At 39.2% G+C, this 25743-nt stretch overlaps 1 protein-coding gene across 1 annotated transcript in view; it reads left to right on the top strand.

Moving 5' to 3' along the window:
- The window catches only part of LRCH1 (leucine rich repeats and calponin homology domain containing 1), a 103754-nt gene that overhangs the window by 66001 nt on the left and 12010 nt on the right, over nucleotides 1-25743 (top strand). Inside the window, exons 13-17 of the mRNA XM_039220707.1 lie at nucleotides 237-290; nucleotides 1037-1109; nucleotides 12297-12406; nucleotides 13493-13630; nucleotides 17630-17707. Of these exons, the coding sequence (XP_039076638.1) occupies nucleotides 237-290; nucleotides 1037-1109; nucleotides 12297-12406; nucleotides 13493-13630; nucleotides 17630-17707 (453 nt within the window). The remainder of the gene's footprint in view (nucleotides 1-236; nucleotides 291-1036; nucleotides 1110-12296; nucleotides 12407-13492; nucleotides 13631-17629; nucleotides 17708-25743) is intronic.

Below are 25743 nucleotides of genomic sequence, written 5' to 3'. Positions count from 1 at the left end.
CTTGTCTTAGTTTGTGTTACTTTTGATGTATTTTGTGTGTGTGTGTGAATATAATAGCTGCATGTTTTTAGCAAATGTAAGTATGACTTACTTAGCTACTTAACAACACTGAATAATTCCGTGTCTAATCATTGTGTGCCTGTGTACCAAGGATATGTTGGAAGTCAGAAGGATGCAGTTCTTGCCTCAATAATTTTATGGTCTAATGGAATATACCATGCCTTTTTTTCTTTAAGGTGCAAAATGACCTAACATTACAAAGTAATGGTGGCGAATATTCTCCAAATGAGGTAAGGTTCCTGAAGATTCATGTAAGCTGAGGTATTTTGTGAAGGCTGAATTGGACTATCTTTTACAGAAATACGTATCTGAGACGTTCATGATTCATGACCTAATTGTATTGCAGATTCTCTGGGGGAGTCTCTCTCGTTAGCTGTTCTAGTCTTAGCTGACCCTACCCACAATTAAAGATTAATTTCATACGATATATTTTGAAAACCAAATACGGCAACATCCTTATAGAAAACAAAGTGATGGCTCAAATAGGCAATATTTAGAATGTCCTGCCATCCGTAAATGATTCAGTGTATGGTTTCCCTGTAGATGAGACATCTATTCAGTGTTACCCGTTTTCTTACCTCACTGTGTTAGGACATTGCTCATCGGATGTGCCCTCTGTGAGGTGGATGGGAGTGTGTTCTTGTGTGTTTATACACATGTACCCGTCTATTCTGAAGCAGAAAGGGATTGCCAGGTTCACACGATTGTAGAATACTTTTTATTGAGAAAAAAAAAAAATTGCCTCTCCCCCAGACAACATTCTGTTGATTATGCCACTTAAAGCATTTGCAGTGCGAAGATGCATCCATTATCAAATTTTTGGTCTGGGCTTCATCACAAAGCAGCCAATCAAAAAGGTAGCTATCTGATTATAATCCTTGAACGTAGAGAAGCATGTATAGTTCTGCTTTAGGGTGGTTTTTGTTGTTGTTGTTTTGTTTTGTTTTTAAGCCATCTTTTCCTTCTGACCCTGCAGATTAGCGCAAACTCCCCTTCTATCTCTCCTACCACCAACAGCACGGGGCCATTTGGCCTGAAGCCACGATCAGGTAAATTAAAACCTCAGCGTCTTTGTCCTCGTAAACACTCAGTGGTTTCTCTTGGGTCTTTTATTAAGTGTGTATGTTATAGTGCGAGCAGCCTTGTGAAGTAACTCTGGTGAACGCGAATCCTGGGGAGGCCAGACTTCGGAGCCTTGTTTTCAATGAATCACCTGTGAAGTCCATGCTCTCAGTAGCATGGTATCTTCCCTCCTTTTCAGTCAGAGTGAAGAGAAAAGATGAGGGGGCATGCATGGCATGTGAGCAGGGAAGAAATATTCGACTGCGTTTTTTAACCAGGAAGTTAAAATAGCCCTTTGCCTCAGCAGTTCCTGGTCCCCTGCTGAGCTAAATTTAGAGCAGCCTCTGGGAGAGTGGCTTTTCTAAGACATCCCTTGTTTGCTCGCTAGTCTGTGTGGAGTTACATATTTTCTGCCGTAACAGGGTGATCGTGTCAAAGCTCACATGAGTGGTCAGGAGTCATTTCTTTAAAAGAGCCTTTCTACTTTCTTTTAATTTAGTGTTAGTATATTCACAGGTGTAAGTTTTAGCAATGTGCAAAGTAGCTATTGATTTTAAAAAGAAGGAAAAATTGGTTCTTCTGATTTCTTCGCTCAGGTTCTGGCACTATCTACCTGCTTGTAAGTCTTAAGAAAAATGTCTTAACATTTTTGGTTCTTTGTATACACTCCCCACTATAATGCTTTTAGGAAGCATTAAAAGAAGTGCAAAGAAAGGACTCGGACACATTTAAGCAAAAAGCTAATAAAGAACTTAGATCTCCTTGGGTTTTTCAGTAAAGCATCTTGGCAACAGCAGAAGTTATGCATGTGCACATTTTATAAAAGGGCACCATAAAAATATGATTTCTTTATGAAGGATCTTTTTTTGTATTTGGAACAAGTTGACTGATGGGTAACATATAGCCAGGTGTAATAGTTTCCTGGCCTTTTGGATTGGCTCTAAGGCAAAGCTACTTGAGAAAATGCCTGGACATGGCAAGGGTTAGTAGGTGTTTTATGGAAAGCCAAATGATGCGTGAAATAAGGTTCAGATGACTGACCTCCTTGTGTATGGAAGGGCAAAGCGTATGCAGCCAGAAATGGGGGTCCATTTTCGGGGGTCTCAGGTGTATGTGGGGAGACCTCCATCCGTGCCTTCAGTGATGGCCGGCCAGGAGAGGACCTCAGATGGAGCTACAGACTTGCTCCTAATCCTTGCAGGCAGTTTTCATAACTTCGAAATATTTCATAATGGAGCAAACAAAAGTAGAGGGGCTCTCCAAAGAACAATATTCTTCAGAGTGTGCATCTTTACAATTTAGTTGCAACATTGTCTCGGTGATTTTTCTTCCTGTATGGAGTCCAAACCCAGCTTTTCAACACTGTTCTTGTACTGTTCAGCCATTTCACGTTCTTTGTAGTGGTGAAATAGAAATGAGGTATGTATTTTGAATAGCAGAAAACAGAGATAATTTCCTCTCCAAGCTTCCAAACTTCCTATAATGCTGACTAACCACTGTGGAAATGGTTCTAGTCGTTGAAAGCTTTGTGGAGTTTGGTTGCTATAAATAATGCTGATTTATCTTTAGGAACATCCAGTGGCATGTAGGAACTTTATAAAACTAGCATTACGTATTGGGGATTTTTACATTTTGTTTAGTAATTTAAAAATATTACAGTATGTATTTTTCACATTTTGTAGAAAATAATATATAGTGATCTTACTTGAAGATCATATGATTTAAAAAGATAGAAATTCTTTTTGACCAAGTAGCTTTGAAACTTTTAAAAGCCAATTAATTTTTATTTTAAAGTTAAGATATGGATATATGTGGGTTCTGTGTTATAAATAAAAGCACACTCCTCAAATCAGCAAATTTGAGTAAGAACTTAGATTCTTAAATAGGCTGTTTGTTTTCTTCAAAAGAAAAATTTTTTTTCTCAATTGTGTTTTCCTCCAAAGAAAGACAACTGCATATACTCAAAGATTCACTCCTAGAAGTGTGTCCATTTATTTTACTGGCCCCGCCTTAGCATTGGACAAAATTTTTATGGATATTTCCTCAATGTGTAAAATTACTATGTGGATACTTAGTGCAAGAAAAGATGTTATTTCATAAATGGCTAACTCAGAAGTGCTTGAAATTGATTAACGTCTATTGGTTAATTAGGTTCATTGTTAAAAAGACTCTACTAGTGACAAAATCATTTTCCTGCTGATCAGTATCAAAGACAATATTGAGAGGTGTGTGTGTCAAGGGTTGAAGAAAGAGTTGGCTCGCTACAGCTATCAGTAAAGCAATGCCAGTAGACTTGAAAGAGAAATTTTACATTGCCTTGGGCAGAAAATTGACAAATGGTAAACAGATTCTCTAATAGTCTGATTTCTAAATAATAGATATATTTACACATATTAAGCTATGTCTTGGTAACCAAATTTTTTGTGTGAATTGTAACATTTGCTAAAATTGTTAGTTACTTAGAAGGTTTTTGAAAAAGGTATCTGATAGGTCTTCTGTCTTTTATCTACATTATCTGTGGGTGCCCTTCCTTTCTGCTGACATGATTCATTAGTACTCTGAGTCTGTGGGCTTGCAGAACTGTTAAGATTAACGATATTAACTGCATGCAAAGTATATGATTGATAAGTACTAACACTCAGTTTTTATCATTCTTTTTATTTCATGCGCCATCTTTCATTCTTCTCCTATATTGTACATTTGAATTTAAATCCCATAATATGAAATTCGCTTCATTTCCATACAAACCTTATGCCATTTGTGAAATGCTGCTGCCCCTTTGGTTTTTCCTGGTCCTTGTCCAACTGTACGCGGACCGGCTCTCTCGCTCTCCTGCAGACCCAGCCCTCACTCTTCCTCCTATCTCCTTCAACAAACTTACACAGGCACAAACATGGGACAGCTCTAGCTACAGTGTTCCATCTGAAGGAGACAGTGACAATGGTAGGTGGCCTTGTACCTATTCTTCAACGTGCTCCTTAGTAAGCCAATGAATATACTAAACATTCGTTGCTGTACAGCTGAAGATCGAGTATATTCACCTGCATGCCTGATATAAGAAATCATGAGTAAAGCTGGAAAGTAAAGTCCAGAGCAGTGCATGTGGATTCTTGTCTACCAGTATGTTAAACTACGTTTAATGAACTTGAATATTCTGAATTTTGGGAGGACTTTACAATATTTTCTTTCTCTACCTTTTCTGTTTGGGTTTTGTGGTGTGTTTTCTTGTTTACCAAAAATGTGGGAGTGACTCTGCTTCCTCCTGCATCTCCACAAAAGGTGTTTAGAGTTTATTATCTATACTTACCAGATGAGATCTTTAAGGTCATTAATATCATGGCTGGTCCCAGAGTGGTACACTGAAAATAATCTTAACATTGAGAAAATTCTAAAACTAAAGAGAAATCACTTGCCTTCTCTCTCTCTCTCTCTCTCTTTTTTTATTTGCACATTTTAACTTTGGACACCTTCTACCTTTGTGAGGGTAAGGTCACCCATCTAATAGTCGATTGGCCTGAGACTCAAATGTGCCAATAAAAAATTGAAGACAGCTAGTGGGAGTATTATGGATATCTTTTAATTGTATGCCATTACATATCTTAAATATCCTAGAAGATGAAAACAAAATATAGTTATTTCGATCTACATGCCATGTATATCTGAATATCCATCTGGTCTAATGTTAGTTAGGATTTTAAACATTTTACTCTAAGATACAAAGTGATAAAAATAATGTTAAATGAAATAGTATGATATATAAGGAAGAGAAATGAGATGTGAGGCATAACCAAAATGCAAACACAATAGGAAAATAAATTTTCTGATAGTAGTTTTTTAATTGAAGCATGTTATATAGAAAATACATGTTTAAAACATTTACTGTGATTTCTGGTTGAAATTCAATAAAAAAAGGCTTTTCCAGTTTTCTTATGTAGAAGGGCAAATGTATATTTTGGCAGGTTAATTATAAAAGGAGTTTTATTATTTCATGGATTTCTAAATTTTTTAGCCGAAAATAAGTAGGTTTAAACAACAACAGCGAGACATAAGTCCCTCCTTTATACCATCCCTATTTTAAATTCTGGAAGTTGAAGAGAGCTCAATGGAAACTTTCTTGATAAACTGTTCCTTTACTTAAAAATAAAAAGAGAGGGAGAGGCATTTTTGTTTTCCAGAAAGCATGGCTATTTATGGATCTGCTGTTGTTTAAAGGAAGTAAAGCCTAAAATGAAAGATTTATATGTGATTTGGTATTTCCTTAGGAGTGATATCTGAAACCAAAGACTTTTTTTTTTTTTTAAGTTGGGAAAGATGTAGTCATGTTCTGTAGCAGTAGAATTTGTGTAGATGAGCCAACTAAAACCAGAAGGTGAGGGCACGTTGCTACTCAGCAGTGGAGGTGAGGCCACTTCAGGGCTCCGACAGCACACCATTTCTATACTCATTCTGTAGCTATTTATCAAGGACTCTTTGTGCCAGACTGCCTTCTTTTTATTAAAAATCCTAAAATTTTCAGAGAAATGAATAATTATAGAAATCTTTCTGAAGATAAAGTAACCTTGCACTACATGCTTGGTATTTTTTTGCCTGAGTGCAAATTCCAGGGACTCGTGTGTAAGCATGAAGCCGTATCGCAACCATAATAAAGGAATTGCTTTCAATATTCGTGCGTTCCATCTGTCACATCATATCTTTGGCAGTTGTCATTTATCGCTATATGCAGTTTGTCTTTCATATGCCATGGCGAATAGCTACATTTCTGTGTAGAAATATTTGTGCAGGTCCCTAGATCTGACTTCTTCGTTCTCTTTGTGCTGCACTTGGCCTTGTGATCTGGGTGGATTTTCCAAAGCATTTTTTAAATTGATGAAGCTGCGCTATATGTATTCACAAGCACACAAGCTAATCTTGCAAGAGAAATACAGTCTGCGTTTTTATGTCGTTCTTACTCATTCCTCTTAAATAGGAGATCCTGTTGGGTAGCCACTCTTGGCATTTCAAAGCTGATGACCACATCGGTTTTGTTTCCTCCTATTCCTGTTCGCCATTAACTGCATCCGTCTAGACTTTTGTAGATAAATGCCATCTTATTACCAGCCCAACCCAGAGCAATATGGCTTGTCTTTCATTTCCATTTTTTAGTATTTTTGGTAAAGTTGGCATTGTTAGGCCTTGTTCTCTGTCTTGCTTCATATTAAAATTCTCCTTTATTTAAATTCTTTTCAATATGTCGCTCCAAATGTGTCTCATTTCTAATTCCCCATATTTTCTATAACTCTTTCTTCCAAGAAATAAAACACGGCAAACTGGCTAGCAGGTCTTTGGAGGTTTGAATTCCCCAGAGTCCTGCTTTCTGAGATGGATGGTGGAGGTGGGGGCGGGGGGTAGGTGTGCAGGTCTGTCCACTCCTGACATTGGATGGGGCAGCTTCTCTTCAACTGGTTCTTAACGTAGACACTTCTACTCTTTCTTTTGCTCTTGCGCCCTGTAACTACTCTGCCTGTTTCCTGCCTGTCTTCACTTCGAAGTAAAAACTGTTTCCTGTATTCTTTTTAATCACTGTCCCTTTTTCATTTGGAGTTAGTTCGTGGGTGCTAATGTATACTTAATTAAAATTGCCCTTTGAATTATCACTGGAGCATGAATGAATGGACATATCCATCTTGGGTCAATTAACAGACATCCTGAGGTTTTACATTAATCTTGCACTTCTAGGTATTCTTTCTTCCGCATACAAAAATGAGAAAATAGGCTGTGAGAGCTGTTTCAGCAATTCTTAGTCCTGGCTTCACATTAGAATCATCTGAGTATTCTTTTTAATGTTTTATTTATTTTGAGAAAGCATGAGCAGGGAAAGGGCAGAGAGAGAGAGAGAGAAGGCGGGGGGTGGAGGGGAGGCAGAAGATCCAGTGCTGACAGCAGCAAGCCCCCATGTGGGGCTCGAACTCACCAACCATGAGACGTGACTGGAGTGGAAGTCAGATGCTCAGCCGACTGAACCATCCAGTGCCCTGAGTCATCTGAGTATTTTTAAGCCTATAACTTCCTGTGTCCACACTCAGTGGTGCTAATTTATTTGGTGTAACATGTAGTCTGCACATTGAATACTTTTTTACTGATCTTGATGTAATGTAAGTAGGTAAAAGTCGCTAGGTTAAAATAAATTGCCCAAAATATGAGTATTTTGAGGGTAGAGAATGTATCTAATTCATTTGGGGGCACCAGAATGCATTAATCAGATTTCTAATTCACATTAGCCTGGATCTTAAAGCCCATGGTATTTTTTTTCAAACCCACTGTATTTTGCTGCCCTTGAATTTGTATATCTTAAATATCACACCCAGTCTACGTTCTTAACTTCCAAGAAGAAACCGAGAGCTAAATTTCAAAACCTCATGCATCCACAGAGAAGAAATCTGTCATTGAGTTAAATTTAGGTAATAAAGGTTAATAATATAAACTGATAATTTCTATACCAAGGGTCCATTTCATTATATAGGCATTTCAGGCCATTTTTAGAGTAGTAGGTTTTCTTGGTTTAAAATAACAGATATTCTTACAACAAATAGAGAAATGGGTTTTTTTGCACATTCATGAATGTCTGTTGAATGTCTATTTTGTGCGAGGCATGATGCTTCTTATTATGGATAAACTCTGAAAAAGACAGACAAGATATCTGCTTTGATAGAACTTTTACTCTGGAGTCTAATGCGTTCAGACCTGGAAACCAAGCTTTGGTAGATTTTTCATGATAGGAAAAATTCAGATGGCTGATTATCAGGGTAGGATAATCTATGCAAAGATACTTTCCTAATAGACTGATCTTTGAATGAGGGAATTTTTGAAACAATTGTTTCATTTTTTTCATTCATCAAACTGCTTTGTGGGGCAGAATGAGATACAAATTCGAAACAGACGTAACCTCTCACACCGTCATAATGGAGAGGAACAGATCTATACTGTGAAAGAGAAAGTGTTGAGCCCCATGAGAGAAACACAGATAAAGAACTCGGTACACTGATAGATCAGTCCCAGGTCAGAGATGAGGATGAGGAGGAAAGTGAAGGAAGTGGTAGAGATAATGGAAAAATCAGTGGACTCTGACCTGTACCTGCAAAGGTGAATTTCACATTCTGCACAAATTTATATTCATCATTCCTTGCAGGGTCTTTGCTTAGAGATTTGTCTGTCTGGCTAGATAAATTACAAATATGAGCAAATCATCTTTTCCATTCTTTGAATGTTATTCATTAGATATATAGTAATTAAACAGTTAAGCACAACTTATTTTCTCCTGCATCTTAAACCACCTTGTCTCATATGCACACACACTCATACGCATAGACACACACACACACACACACACACACACACACACACACACTCTGCTCTCTTGTCCCTGTCTTTTTTTCTTCTTACTTACATGTAAGTAGGTTGGCATTTGATTTGAAAAACAGGTACTAACAATGCAGCTGTTCCTAATATTGTCTTATAGCCTCAAGTTAAACTTATCTGTCCCCTGAATTAAGTAAGGAGAAGTTCTTAAAATTTAGTGATGTGAAAATAAGTAAAAAACAGAGTAATTCTTCCATAGATCAGTTTCAGGAAATCTTGGTGCAGTCTGTAACTGCATGTATTATTTAACTGTGACTTGAAAGAAAAGAAAAACCTGTGGGTAATATATTCAGAGCCATCATAATGGTCCCATTAAAGTTACTCTGTCACAACAGACCCAGCAAAATAAACACTTATGTGCTCGGTAGATTTATTATTAGCTTGTGAAGTTTAATTTTTCATATGTTCCGTAGTAATTAATCCATTTAGAAAACCACTGGTAGTATAGCCATGGTTTCCAATAATTTTAAGTACACTCCAAGTATTCACTTAAAAAAACACAGTTCAAATGTGTTTTAACACTTTGTGATTGCTTAACATTCATAGAGCAGTTACCCAAGCATGCATTTTGTATTTTTAAGGTGCATGGGAATTTAAGATGAAAAATGATGTCAGGACATTAAAACCCAGACACCATTGCATTATCTTATCTCACATAGGGCTCTAACAAGGCGTAGATACTTGAATTGTGTGCTGTTAAACAAAAGCTCATGGTTAATTTAACTTCCTGATAGGTTCGTATTCAAAAAGAAATGTGCCAATAAAAACATATTGAAAATATTAAGCATGCTGTATTAGATAAGATTGCCCCTAGAAAAAAAGGCAAAGGAAAATAAAACCTCCAAAGAAAACATTAGATTTGTTAAAATGATGTTGGGGCGCCCCTTGTTGGCCAGTGTATGTATTACTCAACTCTATTCACATTCCTGGACTTTTTTGGCAAAATTCATTTGGGGGTGTGGATTATTTCTAAAATTTTACACATAAATATCTGTCTCTTCTGGTTGTCATGTTAAGTGGGTAGATGTTTTCATTGGTCTTGATAGGATGCAAAAGCAAGTCTAATGCATTTCCAATTTCTTCCGTGCTTCTTGCTTTGTCAACCTCTTTCTCATTTCCCTTGCAAACTTCTCATTTCTCCCTGCTGGCTTACTCTACCCTCCTTCCTTGGCTGGACTTGCCTTTATTTTTGAAACAATTGGTCTCCCTTCCAGTGGGTTTGGTTTTTGTAGGTCTTGGTGATAGCCCTTTGGGGACATGTCTTTGGCTCTTTTTGCTGGTGACTTCCCTGGATGTCCCCCTCTGTGGTTCCTGAAAGTGCTGTGTCTATTAGGCCACCCACTTTCTCCCATCTGCTGTAAATCTAGGGCTTATTAAGATATGTCAACTTTCTAATCTTCCATAGAGCATCAGAATGTTAATTCAGATATCCTACAACTGATTTAGAAAGAAAATACTGAGATATGAGAAGCATAATGCAAATCATTCATTAAGGTTGTTTGGTCCAAAGGTACCCATTGAGATTGAAATGACATAGTTGGGTGAGCATGGGATCATTGATTATAGAGAGTAGACTCTTCATTTAACTTTTATTTTATTTTTTTTTAATGTTTGGTTATTTTTCAGAGAGAGAGAGAGAGAGACAGAGCATGAGTGAGGGAGGGGCAGAGAGAGAGGGAGACACAGAATCTGAAGCAGGCTCCAGGCTCTGAGCTGTCAGCACAGAGCCCACCACAGGTGGAGGTGGGGAGGCTTGAACCCACAAACTGCAAGATGATAACCTGAGTCGAAGTTGGGCACTTAACCAACTAAGCCACCCAAGTGCTCTTAAAAAATAATAAATTGAAATAGCTTTTAAAGTAGCCTTTAGGAAATGTTGATCAGAATAGAATAAAAGTTGCATCACCTTCTTATTTATATTACTTAAAAAATTATAGCTAATGAAACTACTGGAATTGCAGTACCAATGTGGCCTTCTCTGTGGTACTGGTTTTTGAAGTTGAAGTTCTATGTCCCAAATTTCCTAAAGGACTGCCCTGTCTCACCTGGGCCCCTCACACGTGCAGTCTGAAAGTCTGTGAGACCGGGGAACCAAAGACGGCTCTTACCAGCTCTCTGCTCCCTCTGGTGGGCGTGGAAAGCTGGTAGCCTTACTGGGACCAAAATCTCAAGGAAAAAAAGTGCAAGTTTGAATCGGCTCTGGGTGTTGTATCATGATAAAAAGTAATTAAAACTCTTGCTAGAATCACCCTGTCATGTGTAGAATATTGTGTGCCTTCTTTCTTAGTCTTTCCAAGAGGTTATCCTTCAGAGATTTAAAGTATTCCTTTTCTTTGGAGCCAGAAGCTGGCTTCCTTTCAGAGGGCGCACCATGGTTAGTTGCTCTTCTTGGTGGTTACAATTTTTTTAATTAGTTTATTTATTTTGAGAGAGAAGCGAGAGATTGAGAGAGAGAGATTAAGAGCTGGGAAGGGGCAGAGAGAGAAGGAGACAGAGAATCCCAAGCAGGCAGGCTCAGTGCTTTCAGCACAGAGCCTGATGTGGGGCTCCATCCTATGAAGTGTGAGATCATGACCCAAGCCAAAATCAAGAGTCAGATGCTCAACTCACTGAGCCACTCAGGCACCTCTTGGTGGTTGTAATTTTTTTTAAAAAATGAAGCCAAGGATGATCTCTGAAATTGCTTCTAATCTGGTAAAAGTCTCCTTTTCTAAAAGGAGTCCATGGTCATCTCTAAAGAACTGACTTTTTAGATAGTGACATGATAGAAGGCAGAGTTTTCCCCTCCATAACTAAACTATGTAATCCTGGGGCGCCTGGGTGGCTCATTCGGTTAAGCATCTGACTTTGGCTCAGGTCATGATCTCACAGTTCGTGGGTTCAAGCCCCATGTCAGGCTCTGTGCTGACAGCTAGCTCAGAGCCTGGAGCCTGTCTTCGGATTCTGTGTCTCCCTCTCTCTCTGACCCTCCGCTGCTCATGCTGTCTCTCTCTCTCTCTCTCAAAAATAAATAAAACATCAAAAAAAATTTTTAAACTATGTAATCCTGTGTATCATCACTTAGTTCTTAACTCAGGCTTATAAAAAATTTTGGCCAACAGAAACATTAACCTGTCCTGATTTTTAATGTGCAAAGCAATTCTAGAGTTCTCTTATTTGAATAAAATTATTTAAATTTATAAAAGGGTTGTGAAGACCCCCAAGTAAAAATGAACACTTAGAATGAAGACAGTGGGAACAGAGAGAGGAGACATCTGTCAGGGATGTGGTCTAGCATGGTTCCAAGGATGATCCAAACCCTCCCCTGGATTCACTTTATTGTCACCAAAACTATAGCTTTTGTTAGTCTGCATAACTCCGTACAATTGAAAATATAATCCTTAGGGGCACCTGGGTGGCTCAGTCGGTTAAACGTCCAACTTCAGTTAAGGTCATGATCTTGTAGTTTGTGCGTTTGAGCCCTGTGTCGGGCTCTGTGCTGACAACTCAGAGCCTGGAGCCTGCTTTGGATTCTGTGTCTCCCTCTCTCTCTGCTCCTCCTCTGCTTGTGCTCTGTCTCTGTATCTCTTAAAAATAAATGAACATTAAAACAATTTTTTAAATAAAATATTATCCTTAGAATATTCAAACCAAGCTTTCTGCGTGAAATCTGAATTTACTTCCATGAGTCGTTCGTGCATTATTTGGGGGTAAACTGTTTAACTTAAATATGAGTAGTCCTGTACAGCAACCTGCAGTAGGTACTCTTAATAAAGGTTGTTTTTTCCTTTCTATTACAGTGTTTCTAAGACCTCAGAGAAATTTGGAATCTATAGACCCACAGTTTACTATTCGGAGGAAAATGGAACAGATGCGAGAAGAGAAAGAGTTGGTGGAACATCTCCGCGAGGTACCCTGGAAATAGTATATAAGTGAATACTTGCCTTCAGGATGGAGGCAGCATTCTGTATTTTTGAAAAGTCGACCTTGACACACTGCAAAAAGGGACCTGTAGGAATATAGCAAACAATCAGCATTCATGACATGGGAGCTTCGAAGGAAAGGAGAAAGCGACCAGGGCTGAAGGGGTACTTGGGGTGGGAGTGAGGTGGGTTTGGCTGTACAAGGGCAAACGTGAGGAATGCGGTCATGGAAGTGTCTGTAGCCTGACCATGATGGTGTCCGGATCCTGGCTGTGATACGCTGCTATACTTCTGCAAGTGGTTACCTTTGGGGGAAACTAGATAAAGGGCACATGGAATCTCTCTGTAATATTTCTTGTAATGGAGTATGAATTTACAATTATCTCACAATAAAAAGTTCAATTTTTTTTAAAGGAATAAAAACTGATTTCTCAGCTAAAACATAATGTGAGAGAAAAGCATCCCTTAATCCTTTGTCTGCCCCTCGAAGGTTGTCACAGCCAGCTGGGCCTAGTTTCTACTGGTCACCTCTTTCTGGTTTTCTGTTTTCTTTCTTTTTTTTTTTTTAATATTTTTATTTATTTCTAGGAGAGAGAGAGGGATAGACAGCATGAGCAGGGGAGGGTCAAAGAGAGAGGGAGATACAGACTCTGAAATAGGCTCCAGGCTCTGAGCTGGCAGTCAGCACAGAGCCTGATGCGGGGCTCGAACCCATGAACCGCGAGATCATGACCTAAGCGAAAGTTGGACGCTTAACCGACTAAGCCACCCAGGCGCCCCTGGTTTTCTGTTTTCATAGCCAAAGCTGAGGCAATATTGAACCCAGGAAGTGATTCCATTATTCCTTTCACTCAACATATTACAACTTGTAGACACTGCTGAATTTGTTTTTCTATAGCGGAACTTTTACTGTAATATCTTTTTGAAAAAGTTTAAATAATGGCAGCGTTTTCCAAGTCTTCCTATTCTTCCTCCCCATAATGAAGTTGGTGTCTCAATTCCTAAATACGCGTCACTGTATCTTACTGTTAGTTGCCTGGTAATAGCTGGCTTCCTTCTGGTTCCTCCCACAGAGCATCGAGATGAGACTCAAGGTCAGCCTGCATGAGGACCTGGGGGCTGCACTCATGGATGGCGTGGTCCTCTGTCACCTGGTCAATCACATCCGCCCACGATCTGTCGCAAGCATCCATGTCCCTTCACCAGCCGTTGTAAGTAACGCCGGATAAAGGGAAACTAACTTTTACATAAGGCACACACTTTGGGGATGGTGTTGCTTGCTAAAGATGTCGATGGGGTCCCCAGACCCCAACAACTTGAAAAGCAGAAAAGAAAAAGCTCTGAATGAAGTAACATTTTTCACCTAAAAGTGGAGAATATATAAATATGCAAATGACAAAAAAACATTTGTTTCAAAGCTAAAGCAAATCACGTTAAAGAAATTGCTGGTCGGGCTGCTAACTTTAAAGACTGTAGGGATGTAAAGATTTCATTTCTCACGAGGGATCATTTAAACAGTAAGAAGTCTTTCTGGAAAGCTTTTCTGGCTGGTAGCTTCTCTTCTCAATGGAATCTATTAATCACTGAGGATTTTAGGATGACTCTGAAAAGACGTAGATTCTGTATAAATGACATCAATAACCTGTCAAGCTGGAGTTTGGTCAGCAGGACATTAATTCAGTGATTCCTTGATGCCTCACTTTGCTCGGGCAGGGTACCCTGGAGATACTGGAGCAAGAACGAGAAAGACTGGATGAGTGAAACTCCACCAGCACCCTAAAAATCCTCTTCTCCACTGCGGGCGCGGCAAAGCTGCCATGCAGAAGCCTCTACATCATAGAGCATGTTTCCATCCATTAGAGAGCTATGGAGTCACTTATATGGTCGTTCAGATGAGGTTGGGGGGTTCAGGGATAAGCTTGTCTTTGGAGCCCTATACCAGGCAAGTAGAAAAAAAAAAGAAAAATTTCTCTCCACACTCTTCACCGTTCATTAGGAGCGGTGTAAGAGTTTAGGGGCTATGCATGCAGCATTTGGGTTCAAACTCCAGATCTGCCTATAAGCCATCTGACTTTGGGCAGGTATTTAATCTCTCTTTAACTTCATTTGTCCTTGGAACATGTTCTTGTGAGGATGATATAGGCTCTTGCATATGATACTTGCACAAATGTAAGCCATTGATGTCATTAGTGTTTATAGAACAGATTTTCAAAATTCAGAACCCCTAATTTCAAGGCACAGTGCTCATACAATATCACATAATGAGTGTTTTTCTCCCTCCCTCACCCCCAGGAAAGCCTTACAATGGCCTTATTGATGCTTTCTTTTCTCTTGGCAGCAGGAGAGATTAGCAGATGAATCCATTCCAACTGTTAGTTTCCTTTCTATAGTGTTGAACATATTTTTCATTGGAAAATTTTACCCCGTTTTTTGCCTCAGAAATTAGGGAAAAAGATAAATCTTTCTCTTCAAATCTGTGTCTAGCTTGCCTTAGTTTGGGGAGCAAATTCTGTCCTATAATCCACTATGAGCCTTTCCAGTTTTTTTTCAACAAATGAGGTCCAAACAGCTATAAAGTTGTCTGAGCCATGTGCCAAATTCTCATTTAATAATTTTTCCCAAATTTTTATAAGACAGAAACTGTGACTCCTCATAGCCTTCAGTTTGAATTTACAATTGTATTATTCATAGTTAATATGAATCATGTATCTAAGCATTTTTATAGTTTATTAATCCTTCAGGACAAATGATGCACTCCTTTAAAAATCTTTTGGTTGTTAACCTATTTTCTTTTTAAAATATTTTTTACTTGAAGAAATAATGGGAAAGAATGCCCAACTAGAGAAAATAGAGAAATGCGGAGGAGAAAGTAAAATCAACCTTTTTTCCATGAGCCAGAGACAGCCACTGTTAGCATTTTGGCTTCTCTACTAACTGCTAGCATCCTTTCTGCATTGAAGTTGTTTTTTAATTATGAGCTACTTGTATATACTATTTAGTAATGTTTAAAATTTATCAAAACCTAGATATTTCCTCACATCACAAATATTCTTCATAAATAACTTTAGTAACTGTAATATATTTTAGCTTCTGTTATCATACTGTAGTTTTCCTTTTTCAAAATACGGGCTGTTTCCAAGCATCCACTTACCTAAAATTCTTCAGGGAGGTTCTTGAAGCCCCCTTTGACCAGCCCAGCTGTGCTACAGCTGTGGAACCTGCTTCTGGTCCTAGTCTATGCTGTCATCGTCTACTCCAGTGTTTACACGGGCTCTTCCCTCCCGACTAGAAGACTCTCCAACCCTCTCTCCAGATCTCCTCATCTTGCAGCCTCACTGACTCCCATGGCTCCTCTCCCTCAGTGTCTCCAAGAGTCAAGCCATTCTTGAGCCCTTAAAACTGAGTTAGGAGAAAAAATTAATCAAGGGACAGAATCTAACAGTCATCTCACCACTCAGACCTCTACCACACTAAACTGTAATTTCCTGTAACTTATTAATATTTCCAACTAGACTAGAGGTAAGTGACCTTGAGAATTGTGTGTTTCGCTTCCACAGGTGCATACCTGGCACCTAGTGGAGTATCCAACACATGGCAAACCCCCAATATGTACCATCGCATCTGCAGCAACAGCACGGAGGCCTTTACTGCCCATGTTACTGTCAACATCAAGCACTCTAAGTCTTTATTCTCAAAACTAATACTGTCCATTTTTTAGTGCCCAGCAGGTGTAATTTTGATTCTTTGACCAATGAGGAGGTTGAATCTCTAACTAATTTATTTGTAGTTAAGTGCTTTTCTAACTAACCCAGGCGACAATCATAGATTGTCCAAAGATGGGAAGTATTCTTGCGTTGACTTTACTGGGCTGACCTAAATATTCTGAATGCTGCTGGGCATCTTTGGAGTTTCAGAACAGAGCCTCCCTGAATCCTAAGTACACAGAGGACGATTAGGGCCCGGAGGGCCGGAGAGACAAATACTAAGGGCTCAAATGATGAAATGCCTCTTGGTGCCCTGTCAGCTGGGCTAGCTCCTCTCCTCCTGGTAACCCCATGTCACGTGACCTGTATCTGCCTTCCCTTCGCATGAGATTTCACACGGCGGCCTTGTCCTCAGACATGCCTGGGAGTGAGCAAAACCACCCAAGCAGCTTCTTGCCCCGTCTTTGCAAGTCTCACGCTGAGGGATACCACCTCCTCTCTAGCCAAGGTGGAGAATGATTGTTTAGCCTCCAAACGAAATGGTTCCACACCAACAGACTTTCATTTTTCCTTTTTGGGTGGGGGGAGAGGGAAGGGGTGGTGGGGATAAGGAGACCCTTTTTAAAAAATAAATAATGTGCAAACTTAAATTTTTGTGCTGACTGATGTGGATCCTCTAAAATGGACTAAGAGTCACTTCCCTCTCACTTGCTATTCACAGGGCAAAATCAGTCTTTATAAAATCTTGCTTCCACATCTAGATTCGTGGATTCAGTCATCCTTCTTGTTCCCTTTCTAAGGCAACTAAGAGTAGACTATTAAAATTTAACAGTAAAGCTTTTAAACTTGCCATGTTGAAATCAAAATGTGTGAATAGACGCACCTGTTTTCCATCCCACACATTCTAGAGGCCATCTGTAGCCACAGTCAACTCAACTGTGAGAGGCTGTTGCTTAAATTGTAAACACCCCACCATTTTTATGCTCTTTACTTCCATTGTCTCTTTGTCATTAATTAAACCGATTGCTTTGGTGGAAAGGAGACTAATTGGCCTGCCCAGTTTAACTCTTCATATAGAAATATATATGCTGTTGGGAACATGTGATGCTTATGGTATATTAGTAGATGAACAAAAGCAGATTATGCAAGAGTATGATCCCATAAAAATTGTAAGTATGTATGTGCGTACGTATACATATACATACGCACACATACAGAAATTCTGCTTATATAAACATCTATGTTTTATACATGTGTTTATGTATATCTTTTCACACATGTACACACACATACACAATGTCTGGAAGAATATAATCCAAAATGTTAATAGCTCTTATCTCTAGGTGGATGTTTCTGGATGATTTTTATTGTCTTCTCTTTCCTTGTGTGTTTTTTCCCTTCAATGAACATGTATTGAGTGTGCCATTTAGAAAGATTAAAATTTAACCTGTTATTAAAAACTATTTCTTTTAATAATTCATTATTTCTCCATATTTCCATTTATAGCCCAAACTTAGCATGGCCAAATGCAGAAGAAATGTGGAAAACTTTTTGGAAGCTTGCCGAAAATTAGGAGTACCAGAGGTAACATCAAACTTAGTCCCAATAACCATGTTTTGGTACAGATTTGATTTAACATATATGTTTGAGACCACTAAATGAATGTATAGATTTATGCATCCTTTTAAGTCTCTGTCCTTTTTGAGGAATAATATTGAATAAGTTATATAAAATTTTAAATCTCTCTATTGCAGTAAAATTAAAATGGCTGAAAGCGGTATTGGTCAGTACTAAGGGAAAAGACAATAGAATTTCTTTAAGGTTTTGAAATAAAAGCAAAATTCTAAACTTGAGAAAAACATGCAGTCAACTTAATTCTCTACTCCAAGAGCAAAAATTGCTGAGGCTCCAGTGAGCCTTCTAGCCTATTCCATAGGGTAGAATTTTGGAGCTGATGATTTTCCTTATCCAAAACTGCTACGTAAAGCACACCTGAAGTGAACTCCTAATTTGATTTCCATTCTGTGTAGTTGCAGTTTGGGTCTGTGGATCAAAATAATCAATATTGAAAATATTGTAACTATTGTTATTATTATCATGAACCATTACCACTAATAATAACAATATTTGTATGTTGCTTTACAATTTGTTAACTGTTAGCAGTTCCATTTCTCCCGTTAATCCACTGTAGATCCAATCATCATTCCTTATAGCCAGCCCAATTATAGCAGGCTACTTTTTCTTTCTCCCAGGCTAAGCCCCACCCTCAGCCTCAGTCAGATGGCTAATTTGGGGCTTTTATAGGCTTTGCGATTAGTAACATAAAATGACTAGTAATATAAGATCCACTCAATTTGGGGGCAAGTTGAGAAATTTATCATCATTGTGATAAACAGAAATGAACAGGAATGACATTTTGAAAATTTTTTCTATGTTTTCTAATATACCAAGGATAAAGCAACCACAAACTGTCATGAAATACTGTTTATGCATATGGGAAGGAATTACACTGCAATGTAATTCTACTCAGTGGTAGGAGTTAGTATTTGGAATTGAGAAAGACTTATTTTCCCTCCCTCTCATCTTCCTCCTTTTCCCTCACTCTTTCCTTCCTTCCCTCCCTGTCTTTTAGCTTATTAAGGTTCAAAGGTAAGGGGTTACTAGTAGTGCATTTTTTATCTTATTTGAGGACAAGGAGAGAATTTTTAAAGCATTGTTAAGTCAGAACTATATCAATAAAGAAAACCTTATAAATTCATGTTTAAAAAGAGTATAATCTTTATAAAATGATGAAATGTCTTTGTGATCAGTCCAAATGTCTGTCAACAATGTTAATCTCTGTGTCTATATTGCATGTGTACGTTTTAATATTGTATATACATTCTCAGCTTTGAATATTTGTGAAAATTCTTATACATACACAATTTTTAATAATTTGATCATTATGGGCTGATAAGATTTCCATGTGTGAATTAAAACTATCCTACCAGGTTTCAGAAGATAAATTATTTGTGTCTGTGCCAGAAAGCACTGATGAATTATGACCTAATCCCCTGTGACATTTTTAAACTCATCAAAAATTTTATTTTAGCTTACGGTGATACAAAATGAAATAGAAATGCCCTTAACCAAGTGTTGTGAGTAAAGATTGGTAATTACAATTTTCTTTTAAAGGAGAGAAAAAGAAATTAAATTACCATAATATGCAGAGAAAATTTTATTATAATTTCTGAACCATGCCCCGAGCAAAGTGCCCCTTGCACTAATCAGTAGCTCATAATTTCTGGGAAGATAGAATTACAGGGAATAAATAACCTTTTTTGCCATTGTCCCATTTAGCTGTAGTTAGCAAGAAATGTATTACTTAGAATGTTTTTGAAATGTTTTAATGATTTGAGGTGACTTTCAGGTTTGCACCGTGTGTCATGTGCATGTGTGGTTGCACTCATGCTTGTGTGTGTATAAATATGTATTATCCATCCTGATGGATAATCCAATAGCATTTCACTGGTAACTAGAGTTACACAAAGCTTTTTACTACTAGGAAAAGTCTGTCTGTTAATTAGCAATTGAACCTGAATCAGAATGTTAAAGTAAGGAGGGAATATTCTAGTGGAAAACTAGAAATTGCCATTAGAAGGCAATCGGCAGATTTCTCTGTGTGCTCAAAGGAGCATACTTTCATCTCACAGAATGCATGAGAAATACATGATTGGAAATGCAGTCTTTCATCTGGGAATATGATAGTTGAGGGAGGGGTGAGATGACTCCCTTCTCCTTAGATATGCTTCTTTCACTAGGCGGAGAGGGTGATTTCTTCATGTATATGTTTTAATGTAATGTAAACAATTGATTTACACTAAAAAAAATTTTGTCACAAGCCTAATTGTAGAAATTCTCCATTTACAGTCAGACATTTGAAAAGGCTGGTTCCTAAAAACGCAGAAAATCTGTGCTGTTAGATTTTATTAATTGCATCACATTTAACATTTAGGTAACAAAATAGTCACTGATTTCTCAGTCACAAACATAGTTCCTCAATTTGTAAGCTTCCCCTGCTTTCATCTCCGCCCGTTACTTATCTACTCGCACTCAGAAGTCACAGAGATCTTGAACGCTGTATCTTATAAGCTAAATACTAATTGACAATGATGAATCACCCTGTAGAGACTGAGAAGTCACAGCTGTGCTCTAAGCTCTGCGTTTGTTGTCTTTGGTAATAGAATCATCATTTGAAACTAGAAGGCAAAGTCCACGTCGGCAGCTTCTATAATTTTGTCAGGTTCCTGTGGATGGAATGTGGTTGCTGAGCAGATTTAGTTAAATTTTTACAAATAAAGTAACTTGAAGGGATGGAAGTACCTTTACAATTGTTCCAGTTGTGATAGTGTATCATATTCTCTTTAGAAGTCCCCATGGAAACAATCCCAGCTCTGTGCTTCGGGCTCGGTCAAGGTTCATGAGGCATTTTACTCTATCCTTTGGTAGCAAGGTTCTGGTGTGGCTTGTCTATACATGTGGCTTCTTCAAATTGGCTGCATTCGGACTTGCAGGCAGTGGAAGCAGCCCAGTCGATGTATTTGCAGGAGGTTAGTGTATGTAGAAGGTAAGGCAACTCCAGAGCTCTGGTGTAGGATTCGTGATGTTTGGGTAAGGCTGGATCTATGCCCTTGGCTCCTTGGCGGGGGGGTGTGTGTGGTTGTGTGTGTGTGTGTGTGTGTGTGTAGGGGACAGACAGGATTTGGAACAGCAGCTGCCACTGATGGAAAGAAAATGACATCACAGAAAGAGGTTCCTGATGGGGATCTGGAGAAGTTCTATTAGGGTGTTGGGAGAATTGCTTGCTATCAGTGAGGAGGGATTTGGCATGAGGTGGAGGTTTGCTGATGAGAATACCAAAGAAGGCCCTAACAAATGAAGTAGAAGTAGTGCTCAGTATAGGGGATGACATTCCTTCCAATAGTTACTTCTTTTTTTAAAAAAAAAAAAATGTTTTTAATGTTTATTTTTGAGAGGCAGAGAGAAAGAACATGACTGGGGGAGAGTGAGAGAGAGAGAAAGAAAGAGAAGACATAGAATCCAAAGCAGGCTCCAGGTTCTGAGCTATCACTGCAGAGCCTGACATGGGGCTCAAACTCACAACCTGAGCTGAAGTCAGACACTCAACTGAGTGAGCCCCTCAGGCGCCCCTCTTTCCGATATTTATTTCAATGTAGGTCATTCTTCCTTCCTGCTGCCCATTTCAAGTGCCTTGGGTTTTTGGTTTTGGGACCAGTTCCCCAACGAAGGGACACAAATTGAGTGAACATAATGTGGAAGGGGAAGAGTGAGTGGGTGAAAGGGATCTGTGAGCAGAGGGAGGGAATGCATAAGGTCTGGGGTCAATTATCCCCAAGTATGCTGTTAACTAGTTATGTGCCCTGAAGCAAACTTCTTAAAATTAGCAGTGGTTAACCATTTATTGAGGACTTCTTATACATGCATCATCTTAAATGCTCACTGTTGAGGGTTGGAGGTAAATATTTTCTTGCCATACCCTGAGGGAACGAAGTCCAGAGAGGTTAAATAATTTCCTAAGCTCACGCTCACAGCTGGTAGCCGCAGACCTGGTGGTTTGAACCGGTTCTCTCTGAGTTCCCTGCTCTACAAACTGCAGGTGTTGGGACTTGGGGAGTAAATATAAACCACATTCTTCAGAGCCCTCGGGTCTTTCAGATGGCCAGCACAGGAGGGGAGGGAGAGCCCAGTGGGAAGACTACAGATCATTCTCGCATCAGCCAGAGTAGTTTCTGTTTTGCCAGTAGCATATATTGGATTTCTAGCTAAGATTTTCCGGGGTGGGTGGTGGGGGTGAAGCGTCCTATTGCTAAACACAGTTTGAAAATCACAGACGTCTCTGCTTTTCCTGAACTGTCATACTCCATGAAAGTTCAGCTCCGTACTTACTTTTGTCTCATCAGCTGCTTGGCAGTGGGCGAATTCACCGTGGGTGCATCAGGGTGCCCTAGAAAATCCGGGGATTGGGTGATGGTGTTGGTGCCATCCCAGGGCCCCTTGTAGAATTGATGCCCCTTGTGGAATCAGACAGCAGTTGTCTGTGACTTCTGGTGCTGGCATCAACGTGATCTTGAAGACAGGCCTCTCCTTGGTGGGCTTCCAACTTCTTGAGGATATGTTCTTATATCCCCCCAAAATCTAACTTCAAGTCATGAAACTATTAAGGGACAGACTGAGGCTTCTTTTCTGAGTCAGCTTGGCTACTTTGGCCTCTATGCTTCATTTAGAAGATTCATCGTTGATTATGGGGGTTTCCAATTTGATCCAAATTTAGGGCTATGTGGGCCTCTTTTTAGTATTGTCTCAGTTCAGGAGAAATCTCTGATTAACAACGCATTAAAAGTATTAGAAAATAGAGAATTAGTTTTTGGTTCACCAAGGAAATTTTTCTACTCAGTTTTAAATAAGTAGCCTTGGCCTCAGCCCTCTGTAAGGAGCTTAATTTAACAGACCTGCTCTCTTTAGAGGAGAAGGGAACTTAGATGAATGCACTTTGTTTTCAGGTTGCCTAGAGCTTCGTCGTCATTCCTGTCTGCAGAGGGAAAACAGAAGAGGATTAAGGGCAGCAGCTCTACTGAGTGGTAGACACTTGGCAGAACAGGGTCCCCACCTGCCTGCCTGGGCAGCACAGATGCCCGGAGCCGCGGGACCGTAGCGTGTCCCTTAGCTTCTACATCGGCCAAACAGAGTTAAAAATAAAATCTTAGAGGGGCGCCTGGGTGGTTCAGTCAGTTAAGGGGCTGACGTTGGCTCAGGGTGATCATCTCACAGTTCATAAGTTCCAGCCCTGTGTTGGGCTCTGTGCTGACAGCTCAGAGCCTGGAGCCTGCTTCGGATTCTGTGACTTCCTCTCTCTGCTCACACTCTGTCTCTCTTTCTCTCAAAAATAAGTATTAAAAGCATTTTTTAAATGAAATCTTAGAGTGCATTTGGCTTCTAACAATGATCCTGTTGCTATAAGAGGATCATGTTGATGTTATGGCTGAGTCTTTAGTACCTCTCATTTGCCTTTCGTTGTTTTTTAAAATGAGATAGATAGTAATTGAAAGTGTCTGTAGTAACTTTCCTACTGTCTGTGAGGGTTTAGAAAATTTGTAACTCGTCTGAATTTTATTTTGGACATTCTATAAATTGAAATCTTGAGGAGAAATGAGCTCTTTCTCTTTGACTTTTATGCCTCTTTTTTCCTCTTTAGAATCAATTCAAATCATAACTAAAAAGTACTTTTCTGGGATAGGATGAGATTCTTTTTTTTAATGTTTGTTTGCTTAGAGAGAGAGTATGCCTTTGTGCGCAAGCAGGGAACAGGCAGAGAGAGAGGGAGAGAGAATCCCAAGCAGCCTCCATGCTGTCAGCAGAGCTCATAACCTGATCCAAAATCAAGAGTCAGACACTTAACCAACTGAGCCACCCAGGGGCCCCCAGGATGAGATTCTTATTACAAAATTCATTTGACTTTTACATTTATGTTGGTTAATTCTGAGTTTGAACAACCAGAGGTGCTGATACATTTATTATTTTATTAACAGCAATTTAAAATTCATAATATATTACAAAGGGCCAGTCTCTAGCTTGTAAAACCAGGCACATTTCTTACAGGTGGTATGTGTTGAGAATGTAAGAATCCTTTCCCACTGGGTGTCTCTGGGCAGCAGTCTGACAGCCTTTCATATATGCGTAGTTGAGGAGAAACATTTCAAAAGCAGCATCTTCAAAAGGTTTTAAATTGCAAGTCTAGATAAAGCAGCTTACTGATATAACAGTCACCCTCCAAGTCCGTAAAACTGATGATTAGTTCTGTGTATTTGGAGAAAACTCTGAAAACCCTTCACTCAACTCACCTGACTCAACTCCCTACCAGATTACACCTGGTCAGTCAGGACTTTATATGCTCAGAATAACCGTCAACATTCCTGAGCTATGTTATCTTAGGTTTAAAGAAAAAATACTTTGTAAGCCTGTCGACCTTAAAAATTAAAGTTCTATTTATTAAAAAATTTTTAATGTTCGTTTATTTTTGAGAGACAGAGCGCAAGTGGGGGAGGGGCAGGGAGCGAGGGAGACAGAATCCGAAGCAGGCCGCAGGCTCTGAGCTGTAGCTGTAGCCCCAATGCAGGGCTTGAACTCACAAGCTGTGAGATCATGACCTAAGCCAAAGTGGGAAACTTAACCAGCTGAGCCACCTAGGTGTCCCTAAAATTATATTTAAATAAATTGAATACTTAAATAAATTGAATAAATTAAATATATTCTAAAATCCCTAGAATTTAGACTGCTTGACACTCAGAACATTTATTATCTAGACCTTTTGCCAGGTCTGTCTACATGTCTGTTGCGTCCATGGTATTTGGGGAGGCTCGACCAATCTTTAATAGTGAGCTTAGTCATACATTCTTGCATTAACCTTGGCAGTTGTGATTTCTGTTCTTTGTAGTGGGAAATAGCATCCGCACTTGCCTCTGAGGACTCTGAGTGTATTAACTCTGTCTTTCAAATCCCTTGCAGTAATTACTAAAGCTGTCATACAGGGTGAAATTTTGCCTCTTTACATTTTCTTTTTAGCATTTTCCTATTTTAATTTTAAGATAAAAAATGCATAATTGTTAGGTCCCTCTCGTTACGACTGTAGTTCATAGGCACAGGATCAGAAAATTCATTTCCCCAGAGGTTTCAGCCCTGTTTCCAAGCACAGCATCCCTGAAGTGGCTGCTCTGACAGTTTGGGCTGCAGGACATGGGACAGAATTGGAGCGCTGGTCTCAGAGGACCTGAGCAGCCCACACTCCGCACGCTACGGTGATCCCAGTTTTTGCCTACCAGACAATCTTAGACCCATGCCTTTTCCTTTAGAGAACACAGCTTAGTTTAAACCAACCACCATGGACTGTGAGTCTGGGCCCTACCCGCTTTAATCCGAATTAAGCCCAGAATCTATGGCATCACCAAATTCATTCCAAGATGAGAGGAATGGTGTGTATAGGCTCCCCCTGGGAGAAGTGTGCTCGAATAACCCTGTAAGGACTCTCCGATTCAAGTTGCTGGGTGGCATTGCTGGGGAGAAGACCAGACATTTTCCCTAGGGTTCTGGGGAGTGGTTTAAAGAATAGACTGGAGGTAGAATGATTTGCTTTTGTGGTGGAAATACCCTCTTTTGTGTAAATTCACATTTCAGTTTGTGGATGCCTTATGTCTTACGTCTGCTTTGTATAGATTTCACTGGTTAAGCACAACATTGCAATAGAAAATTCTTATTGCAATAACACTTCTTTCCTTAGATGTTTCCCCATCTGCTAATCCTTGACCACTGTCTCTCTCCCAGTGAAATCAAATCTATGTGTAGCCGGTTTAATTTCTTGGGAAAATAACAGTGGTAGCTTGATTCCTCCAAGTCCCCTGAGAAAAGCTGCATGACCTGAATAGGTCTAACATGACTTACTGTCTTTAAAAAGTCTTTTCTTAAGAGCATCGTCTCTACCTTCATAAATTAAAATTAGAATGCTTTTCACCTTATTCCGTGTGATATTATAGCATTTCTCTTTATGAGGGCATCAAGCTAGCTTCAGA

The sequence above is a fragment of the Hyaena hyaena genome, unplaced genomic scaffold (genome assembly GCF_003009895.1).
Source record: "Hyaena hyaena isolate Hyena2069 unplaced genomic scaffold, ASM300989v1 scaffold_905, whole genome shotgun sequence".
NCBI lineage: Eukaryota > Metazoa > Chordata > Mammalia > Carnivora > Hyaenidae > Hyaena > Hyaena hyaena.
The sequence above is the reverse complement of the archived record's forward strand: the minus strand, read 5'-3'. Positions and strand labels throughout refer to the sequence as shown.